Consider the following 11,345-nt stretch of genomic DNA (forward strand, 5'->3'; position numbering starts at 1 on the left):
AAAAACAAAAATGAAATTAGGGGGTGTTTTCTGCAACTAAACGCACCCTAAATTTTTAATAGAAAATACAGAATATTAGCTTTGAAGATTTAACTAATGGCTTTTATCAGTTTTGTAATTTGCAAACAGTATACATCAAAAATTAGTATCTAAATGTGACTCTGACATGCAATGATAAGATGATATTTTTTTTTATCGGATAATAATGATATGAGTGTCACAATTCATATTTTTAGAATGCACAGGGTAACACCACCAGGAAAAAGGTCAACCCCACCAGGGTATTAGCGGCGAGCCGGCGACGTCGCCGCTAATAGTGGGTCCCTGGACAACCCTGTACCTTTGACTGACAAAGCACGTTTTCGACTCGTCACGTATCAGTATTAGCGGCGATGTCGCCGTAAATAGTTATGACGTGGCTACTGGAAAACATGATGTGTCCGACAACCGTGCCGCTTGTCCCTGGTCCCACTATTAGCGGCGATGTCGCTGCTAATAGTCCGACATGGACAAATTTTGAACCTTGCGGTCCAATTAGATATTTGTAGTTTAGGTATATATATATAACCTTCCTTTCGTTATCAAAAACATTGAAATTCTTTTCATTTCGCAAAATCGTATTCAAAGCTACAGACGAATATTGATATCTTTTGCACATTCGTTTTCAAACCTGCTGACATTTATATTTCGCACAGGTATATTTCTTACGTAAACATTTATATATTATGAATATAGATATAGTTATTATACCTATTTTAAGAGTTATGTATTTAGTATGGATACCGTCAATAGTTACTGAACCAGATGTTTACTGAATTGATTCAGATGGATAGTTTTGAGGATATTTGGGCAGACCCAGAAAACGTACGTATTGAAGTGCCGGATAATGTGTTTGAGATACCTGATGGACGGTGATTTTGACTGCGAAGCAAGAGACTTACAAACCGATGAGGTGTTCGATTCCGTTGAAGACTTACAGAGTGGGCTCAAAGATCAGCAATGGAGTTGGGTTATGTTCTAGTCATACGGTGGACGAACAAAAACTCGGTAAATGTGGTCAATAAAATTACACTAATATGTCACCACGGTGGACCACGCGATAAGAGGTTAATTGGGCCACCAAAACGGTCCAACAAGATAAGTTGTCCCTTTACTTTGGAAGGTCGGCCCGGGCGTGATGGTGGTTGGAGGGTAACTGTCAAGGACTGGAGACACAATCATGATCCAACTGTCGATCTGCATGGGAATGCATACGCGAGATGTATGACGGAAGAAGAAAAGGAATATGTGGGAAACCAATCGGATCGCGGTTTGTACCCACGTCAGATCCTGGTAAACCTTAAACATGAATTTCCAGGAAACCTGACTCGAAGAGGAGACATTACCAACTTTCTAAAATCGAGACGAAGGTCGTGCCAAGCTAGGCGTACTCCAATGCAGGTACAAAACCAACATGTAAGTGATTATGTACTACGTCGAAGTGACTTGTTTACTATTTGTTGTTCACTTTTCGCAGGTTATGTTTTCATTGTTGCAGGAGAAGCACTACTTTTACTAGTTCACTACAAATAGTAAAAATGGACGGTTGGAGAACCTTTTCTTCATGCATCCAACATCAATGACCCTATGGCGCGCTTTTCCTTGGGTTATTGAAATTGACTCCACGTATAAAACCAACGTGTACAACATGTCGCTTGTTGAGATTCTCGGCGTGACTTCAATGGGCAGGAACTTCAGTTTAGCATATGCTTTTATCGTAAACGAGCAGGAGGCTAATTATGATGGGTGTTACAATCTCTAAAGTCCACCCTTGTTGAAGGCTTTGTCGTTCGTGTCGTTCTAACTGACAGGGAGTTGGCCTTGATGAGAGCATTGAAGGTTGTTATGCCTGAATCGAAACAATTGTTGTGTAGGTTCCACATATGGCAAAACATAAACAAACAATGCGAACCGACATTGCGGCTGAAAGATGTTTCCATTGAAAGGCTTAAGGTCTAGTGGACAGGGGTCTATGAATCTCGGACTGTTGACCACTTTAACTCAAACGAGAAAGAGTTAAAGAAAAAATTGAAAGATTTTCCATTTGTCTACAACTACCTGAAAGATAATTAGTTGTCCCTGTACCGAGAGCAGTTTGTTTCATGTTGGGTCGATGAATATCTCAACTATCAGAACCACACCATAAACAGGGTTGCCCGGCTTTCTCGGCCTGGTATCCTGCACCTCGCGTTCATGATATCTACATTCAATTGGATCTTTTTTCTGCAACGGAAAAAAAACGGAGCAGATTTAACTCGTGGGGGCCGAGCACCACTTGCTGAAGGAAGATTTAACTCGTGGGGGCCGAGCACCACTTGCTGAAGGAAGAGCTGAAGGGGAAATGTACGTTTACCAGAATTCTGCAATGTGTTGATTCTGTCATCATCGGTCAAGACACAGAAATAAGGGGGCAACTAGGGTATAGTAAGGGAACCCAACATGGTAAACACAACTACAACTGTATGAAGACCTTGCTGGGAAAGGTTTCACATAAAGCATTGGACATAATGGTCAATGAAATCGTTCGCCTAGACAAACAACTGAATAAACAAGTGAAAAAGTGCGGGTGCAAGGTTCGGTCAAGTTGTGGGCTACCATGTGCATGCAAGATTGCCGAGTACATGCAGCGCGGTTAGTATATTTTTATATGCTTTTTTTAAATCATAAAGACTTAATGTTGTAAAAGTTATTGATATCCAAAAATGCAGAGAGTCGTATCCAGCCGAATGTGATAGACCCGTTTTGGAGAAAGCTTGACTTAACGCCGGCGACATGCGTAAAAGACGTAAACGACGAAGAAGATGTCCATGAAGTCGTAGGTCATCTTACGAATTTCTTGGTTGAGCAACCCAAGCCCCAACGGAAACATTGGTTGTCAAAGATAAAGGACATTTTTAAGCCGGGTAACACACAAGTGAAAGATCCTCTCGTTCAGAAAAGCACACGCGAAAGACCAGTAGGGTCGAAACAAAAGCCGCCAAAGGTATACCAAATACAACATAAACTTTTTTGGTGGTTAAAGAAATAATATATATAAACATGATTTTAACTAATTGTTTTTTACTAATGGTGTAGGTGCCCGATCTAAACAAAAACCCACCTGGGTTTCGGAAATCCAAGTCCAGTCGACCGAGGGAAGAGAAGGTGCCCGATTTGAACAAACCCCCACCGGTGCAGCCCGCCAAACAAAGTGAGTACGCGCCTACCACATCACGGTTCGACAACACACATGACTTTTTTATGACCCGCAGGGTGCGCGACACAGTATGTACGAGCCGTCCCAATCCTGTCGTCTCCCCAAGAGATGAAACTTGTTTGGGGAGCATTCCGAATTCGAGTGGGTTAAAGATAATCCTGACTTTTTCGGAAACCTGCACCCATATCCAGGTCTTGATGATATATATACATTCGGGGAGCCGTCCCAATCCTACGGGGTCGGGGAAACACCATATGTGACACAAAAATTATATGGCTTCGGGGAAACGTCCCAATCCCATTGGCTCAACTATGACCAACCATATTCCAACTTAGTTGATGACTTCTTCGGGGCACCACCGACACAACCAAACTACGCACCCATATATGAAACAACGCATGAACAGGTGTCAGAGCCAGAGTCAGAGGTCAGTTGGGTTGGGTATGTTGCAGAACCAATGAACGCCATGTTGTCCACAAATTACGATTGGGTACTTCCAGAGCTACCATCGTACTTACGACCTTACGTTGTGGGTGCACATAATGTAAAAGGAGATGGTAACTGTGGATTTCGAGCTACCGCTGTTGCTTTGGGGCTAGATGAGGACTACGGTTCAGAGTAGGTTCGTATGAAGATGCTCGAGGAGTTTGAATTGGATGTATGAAAACTGCCCAAAAATACTAGTCGGGCCTCCTATTGTTATATATGATTAAATTCATTAGATGTTGTATATATGTTGGGTATTATGTATTATGTTTGAACCACACCATATGTATTATGATAGAAAACGTAGGAAAAATATTAGTACATATTCAAAATAAATCTTATTCAAAATAACGATACAAACCTTAGAGAGGAATAAAACATATCAAAAATACTACATAAACTTTTTAACGGAAACCGTCTTCAGCTTGCAATTTATAATATGTTGTAAAGTCCATTTTTTTATCATTCAACTTTAGCTATTTCTCAAGTTCGGAGGTTATTTCTTCGATCTTTGGTAATGTCATTTCAAGATATTCGCAATGCATATCTTCACTTATAATGGTTTGCCTGCCCATTTTCCTTATTTCTTTGATTTTCTTCTTATGTTCGACTATTTGTTGTTCCATAAGAAGCTTACAATCATTAATTTTGTGGTAAAGCTGATACCCATTGTCTATATCATCTTTACATTGCGCTTTCAATGCATGAAATGTTACCCTAGGTGGTGATGATGACCCAAATGACGATGAAGAAGCCATTACCTTTTTTGATAGGAGCGGTGATGGGCAGAAAATGGGAAAATGAAAGAAATATAGGGAGATTTTCATATTTGGCCCGATGGTTTATATAGAAAACGGCAACTTGTCCTTATCCGGAACGGGACATTTCCCCAGGGACGTCTCCACAAAGTATCTTTATAATATTCTTAATTAGTTATTTATAAAAGATACATTCATCTCTTAAATATAAAATAATTACGCTACCATTTACGATAAACCTACCGACCACCCAATGCCGACACCGCCGTCTCGTAAATAAATTCATCCACAAATTAAGTCGCCAAAACATACAAAATGGAATCATCGTCACTGACGGAACGGGAAGAATCTCCGGCGGAGAAGAAAGAAATGTTACATAAAACGAAATTAATTCAATTCTTGGGAAGAAACGCTCCGATTATTCTTCAAAATGACAATGGACCTTGCCCTCTTCTTGCTATATGTATTCCATCCTTCTATATCTATATCTATTTCTGTATCTAGGGTTTGTTTGACTTCTTTTAGTTTTACTGAAGTTAGAATTAACATCAATTGTTAGGGTTTCATATGTATATACATATATATATAGTTTTTAATTTAATTCTGATAGTGATAGTAATACCTTGCTAATTTAATAATGTCCGCCTTGCGAATTTAATTCTGATAGTCATTTGGAATCATTTTGGACGTGAATTTGACTTTGATGGTCAATGTGTGTAGGTAATGTCCTCTTGCTGAGAAATAATTTGAATCTAAATTCCGACGTGGGTGAAGTATCGCAGGAGAAGTTGCTATCGCTCGTGGCAGAGCGGCTGATTGATTCAAACACCAATGTTGATGTAATTTTTTCTTTATATTATCTATAATAATATTTACATTTTCGACGTCGTTGTGTAATGATAGAACCCTTTTACTTCCTACTAGCCTAGAAAATTCTTCTAATGACAAGTTAAGTTGACAAAGTGTTCATGTTTTTCTTTTCTTAATGTTGATGCTTTTAATTGGGTACAGAGCAAAGATGCAGGTTATGTTCAAAATCAACAACAAAATATTGCCGATGCCATTGATTTACTTCCTCGACTTACTACCGGCATTGATGTGAACTTAAAATTCACTAGGTATGATTTCGTTAGCCACTCATGTGTACATGATACTGCCATTTCTTGATTTGCTTGTTAATGGCGTTAAACTGGCATCATACATTAATACATTGTTGTAGAATCGATGATTTTGAGTTCACTAGAGAGTGTGCGATATTTGATTTATTGGACATACCACTTTACCATGGCTGGATTGTAGATCCCCAGGTATTTGCCATGTGAACATTTGTTTATAATTTTACTGTTTTAGCTGAAAATGCATCTTTCCTATGGTTGAATTCATTTTTTACCCCCTTATTTTTTTTTTAGGATTTTGATGCTTCTAGTGCGATTGGGTTAAAGTCCTACAATACATTAATGGGGGAACTTGTTGACCTTGATACACGGAATCCTGTAAGTAACTTGATGAGCTCAGAAGAAGATTTTGTGGATTTTGTTGCTGCAACAACGGCAAGTTTAGGCGTCCCTTCACCGTCTCTTTCTAGAGGTAAATCTTTTGATGATGCTTCACGTTCTGTCAGTGAAGATAAAAGAGAAAGAAAAGGAGATCTCGAAGAGGAAGAAGAGCTGTTGAGGGCCTTGGAGCTATCTGAGACAGAAAAAGATACAAATGTTGTTAGAACAGCTGATACCGCTTCTCAGAATTTAAGTGAACCTGTGATTACGAAGGGAGAAAATACTGGTGCTGAAAATGATGATGGAAATGCAATTAAAAGAGACATTGATGATTTGATAACTTTTGAAAAATCATCGGTTCAAGATGCTTCTTCTTCACTAGATAAAGTTCATGACCAAATAGAGGCACAATCTGAAAAGCATGAATTTAAAGATGAAATTGAGAAACCTAGCAGCGAAGTGTTAGTCCAACCAGTAAAAGCATCAGGAGGTTTGGATGAATCCGATATCCCACCTCTTGTGAATACCAGTGTATGTAATTCTGGTGATGAAAAGATACAGGATCAGTCAGCTATGCAAAAGGATCTAAACTTAGCATCACCTACGGAGATAGCACAGCCAGTTGATGAGCCCAAGTGCTTAACCTCAACTATTGATGACAGTGAACCCATTTATGAAGGTGAGGAACACATAAAAGAGACAAGCACCACAAATAATGAAAACCAAGAGCCTGTGTATGAAGGTGAGGTAGTTCTAGCAGAGCAAGTGGACAAGGTTAGTAGTAGTGTAGATGAGACACAGACAAAAGATGGAATTACGCCACGGCAAGGTACGTACAAATAAAGTTTTGGGTTTCCTTAGTTTCTTTTTGAAAGACTAGCCTCAATGGTAACTGTTAAGGTGTTTGTTCTTATAAAGGGGAACTAATCAGGAGTTTTCTGAAGAATAGCGCAAGTCAGTTGACTATATATGGGTATGTATTATTTACTAATTCAGGCACATCTGGTTCAATCATAAACAAGATGGCGGTTTTCATTTCTTTTGCATTGTTCATGCATGCAGCTTATTTTCCTTGCAAGAAGGCATAAAAGAACGCGAACTTTGTGTCTTTTTCCGGAATAACCACTTCAACACGATGTTCAAGGTTGGTAAAAGTTTACCTTATTGCTTAGCAATAATTTTATGTTGTCCCTTGCTAACTTTCTGAGTATATTCTGTTCTGGATATCATATAATGAGCTAATTTTCAGTTTGAGGGTGAGCTGTACATTTTAGCAACAGATCAAGGCTATATTAATCAACCTGATTTGGTATGGGAAAAGCTTAATGAGGTATACTTCTGTTCCCGCCTTTAGAGTTATCTTTAAAGAGTATAGTTATACATCCTCATAGTATATTGTAGTATGGGTTTTCAGGTGAATGGAGATACTGTATATATGACTGGTAGTTTTAAGGAATTCAATGCCGACAACACCCCTGAAACTCCCTCGTGGGATGAGCAGAATGCATTGGCTAATACTGCGGTATGCACTCTTTAAGATAAATTACAGTTCTGACTAGTGTATTAATCCTATCCCATCCCGATGCTATATATTTTCATTCACAATTTTAGTGCATCTCTTGTTTTTGTATTTCAGGAATATCTATCCAGCATCGACAATGCATCACAAGTGAACACCGGATTTAAGTAATTATCTACCTGTTCTTCTGCCGTCTATCTCCAGTTTAAGATACTACCCTCATATAAGAATAGAGATCTATGTGATCGGACTCTATTCCTTCTAGTTACTTCATCTCATGAAAATTGTGATATTTGACTTTGCACATATTATGTTTAAAAAATGGTTTACTATTTGCCAAATATCTAAGTGTCGTACACAGGTCAATAAATAGAGGAATCATGTAGACTTTTGATCGATTTTTTTGGTAGTATTGATACTGGGAAGATGGTAATTTCTTGCAACATACCGGAAAATAAGAGGTTGAATTTCTTTTTATGGGACTGAGGAAACAGATCTGTCCTTTTGTGTTTTGTAGTTTTTTATAACAAAGTGATCTTTTCCCACAAGATTGGGAGATATGTTGTTTGATGGAGAAAGATGTTGATATAGTAAAATTGGTTTAGCATTCAGTTATGCTTTAAGTTTTATTACTTTGGAATAGATTGTTCTTCAGTTTATTTTTTATTTTAAAAAAGGTTCAAAGCTGCATAAGCTATACATTGGAAGTTGGAGACGATCTACATTGCATAGTGCCTGCATCAAAATGCGCTTTATAATTGTTCTTTTTGATGTATGGCAGCTCCGATCTGCAATTGGCTATAGCCCTTCAGCAACAAGAATTTGAGCAACAGCAACAGCAGCAGCCATCACAGCAACAACACAATTTACCACAGCCAAGTACCAGTGGGGATCAGGGGATTGTTACAGGTCCACAGGTAAGCTCTGTAATTTCTGATGTGCATTTTCTGTTCGTTTGGATGACTTGGCTGAATAATCGATATACATATTTTGAATTGTTGTTTCTTCTGTGGTATGTTTTGGAACCATTAACTTAGAGGTATAGATAGAAAAAGGTCACCGAACTAGTTAGTGGGTTCACCACACAACGCTCTGACCAATTATTTTTTACCATAAAAAGTTATGATGCGACCAACGATGCTTTTTTTTGTATTGTTTGTTTCTGGTTCCTAATCTTGAATGCATCCGCCATACCGCCTTATGATGTTGACAATGTCCCTGCATATAATAGTTTTCATGTACCACCTTCTAGTTAGTTAGCTTTAGTTAGTGATAGCTTTTGAGGTATGCCCTTAATTAATGTAGGCAGGACTCCAAACTCAATAACTTGTGGCCACTGTGGACCACAAGGCGTATGCATGTAAAATCTTTATTCGTCATATAATATATCATTTATGGGGTTAACATATTTATGTACAAGTATTTGGGATTTGTATGTGTATTTCATTTGTCAATGACAGATATTTATATATGTCAATCATTAGGGTAAGAACAGGAAATCAAACCTCGTCATCAATTGGGTTAACGAATCATATTAAATATTAAATACTAGTATACAAGGTGCAATATACTATTGGCATAATTAAAGTGCCAGTCCTCTTTTATCGTTTTAAACACCTCCTACCCCCTCCCGCTTTGGCCCTTCCTTGGCTAACACACAGCTACTTGTCACTTATTACGCAACTATTGATTGGGCATATATTAGTACTAATTATATCAAATATAGTTAGGTGGACAATATATGAACATACAAGAACTGCAATATGTCGAGAAGCAAATCCCTTTTAGTACAGTAGCATTTAATGCCAGAATCTGATTTTGGTTCCAAAAGTTCCAAACTAAATCTGAAACCTAGAAATTGAACAAAGGTCACCAGTTCCAAACTAAATCTGATTTTGGTTCCAAAAGTTCCATACTTGCTTTCCCAACATAAATTCTTTATATTCTGTATTTAGTTTTTTTCATGCCAGATGCTAATGCCACACATCCTTCTTTGGCAAAGTTTTAATCAAGAAGTAAATTTAGCTTACTAGTAATCATTGCCAGGTGAAGACTTCTAATTATCAGTAGTGAGAAGTAATTAAGAATTTTATATATTTAAATAATCTTTAAACACTAGCAGATTCTCATTTATCTATAATTGTATATTCATGCACGTTTAGTTTAGCGTGATCATCAAATAGATAAATTGTTAAGCAATCTGATTTGCAGCATGTTCAGCCATCAAGGCCCAGGAACTCATCGAAGCAAGAATCAAAGTCATCAAAGGACAAATGCATTGTGATGTGAATATCTTGCTATGCAAAGTCTTGGAGAGGTTTGTTTTGTAAATATTTGCTTCGGTCTTTTCAACTTGGTTTAACACCCAAATGTGGAAAGATCAACTGATCTTTGCATGTTTCCAGATCCAGTTATTTTCTTCTTTCTTTTTTACTGTAAATGTAGTACTTACCATCAGTCATATAGCATTTTTCGTTTAATAACCAGTCGTTCATGTAAATAGCTGAACATAAGTCACTCTTTACATATCCAAGATTTCATGAATGATGGAAATGATGGTTCAGTTTCCATGGTAATAGTTAGTAACTTCTTCTGTTTGATGCAATGTGAAATACGGGGTCAGATGTTATTCTTGATGCTCACCATGTGTATGTATGTATGTATGTATGTATGTATGTATGTATGTATGTATGTATGTATGTATGTATGTACCATCTTAATTTTTCTTTTTCCAAGCCAACAACTGTACTTTTGAAAGTCGTTCTTTTGCCAAATCTTTTGGAAATGGTATGACTACAATCTTATGATGAAAGCTATGTAACGCTGTTATACCTAAAGCTCGTTGATTAGAAATGAGCAACTTGAAGATTTGTTTAGTCGACAAGAATTGCTAACTTGGTTCTTATGCTTTACATGTAACTGCTTTTTATTCTTTCTGGACCCGGCTAAAAGTATGTTAGTTCAATGGCAATATAAGAAAGTCTACTTTTGCCTTAAAAAAAAAAAAGGTTATATAAGATATGAAAAAGACAAATAATTATTGTTCAACATTATATCAAAGCCATTTAATGCATTAAAAACTTGTTAATAAAAAAAATTTAATCAAAGTATATGGTACTATATAAAGAAACATTTGTATGCGTTAGAAACTTGTTAGTTAATTAAATCTTATAATCTAAATGTGTGTAGAGTTAATAATCTTTTTCATGCGTTAGAAACTTCTTTGTTGACTAAACTTTTTATCAAGGTATACATTGGTATGATAATAGTCTTTTCATTTGACATTTCAGACCAACTTATGGAATTCTCATAACACTAACGAACGTTATATTTGCCTATTTACTCGGTACGTTTAGTCCCACATTTAGCGGCCTCTAACTATTGTGATTGTGAGTGTTATTAATGCATAATGTTTTATGCCGTAACGGTAGATCAAAGTAACAAGCTTCCTTTGGCTTCAAAACGTGATAGGAGAACGCAAATAACAAGTGGAATTCCTTCTATCTTTGAACCCCCTGTTTTCATTTACTTATTTTACTTTGCACTCTGTTATGTACATTTTCCTTTACTAAGTTGTACTAGCAGCTTGCTGGCTTTCATTATTCTATAAAAAAGAAAATCAAATAAAGATTCAAATATGGTAGTATGGAATTAAGGGCTGCTCTATGCACGTTTATTTTTCATTAGTTACACATACTTAGCACTAAAAGTAAATTATAAAGATTTTTATCTGATGCTAAATTGCTAATCCTTCATTATATATTATAATTGTAAATTATATAAATATAAATAGATGAAGATGGATTTTGAGTACAACATTTCAAGGCCAAGGTTTATCAAAATGCCAACTT

The 11,345-nt window shown here is 37.0% G+C and overlaps 1 protein-coding gene across 3 annotated transcripts; it reads left to right on the forward strand.

Annotated features, from left to right (window-relative positions):
- The first annotated feature begins 4,755 nt into the window (after positions 1-4,755).
- On the forward strand, positions 4,756-10,099 carry LOC122584914 (ubiquitin carboxyl-terminal hydrolase MINDY-1). Of its 3 annotated transcripts, none has more exons than XM_043756990.1 (12): positions 4,768-4,942; positions 5,200-5,318; positions 5,491-5,597; positions 5,699-5,786; positions 5,889-6,804; positions 6,876-6,948; positions 7,038-7,119; positions 7,225-7,305; positions 7,390-7,497; positions 7,612-7,661; positions 8,276-8,411; positions 9,706-10,099. In XM_043756990.1, exons 1-12 carry the CDS (start codon positions 4,795-4,797, stop codon positions 9,781-9,783), a joined length of 1,986 nt encoding a protein of 661 aa, XP_043612925.1. In that variant the 5' UTR covers positions 4,768-4,794; the 3' UTR covers positions 9,784-10,099. The 3 variants fall into 3 exon arrangements, 2 of the variants coding, with proteins under 2 accessions (XP_043612925.1, XP_043612926.1); XM_043756991.1 differs by having other exon boundaries at positions 4,769-4,942; positions 6,894-6,948; XR_006321618.1 differs by lacking the exons at positions 8,276-8,411; positions 9,706-10,099 and having other exon boundaries at positions 4,756-4,942; positions 7,377-7,497.
- Positions 10,100-11,345: the final 1,246 nt, after the last annotated feature.

The sequence above is a fragment of the Erigeron canadensis genome, chromosome 1, assembly GCF_010389155.1.
Source record: "Erigeron canadensis isolate Cc75 chromosome 1, C_canadensis_v1, whole genome shotgun sequence".
Lineage (NCBI taxonomy): Eukaryota > Viridiplantae > Streptophyta > Magnoliopsida > Asterales > Asteraceae > Erigeron > Erigeron canadensis.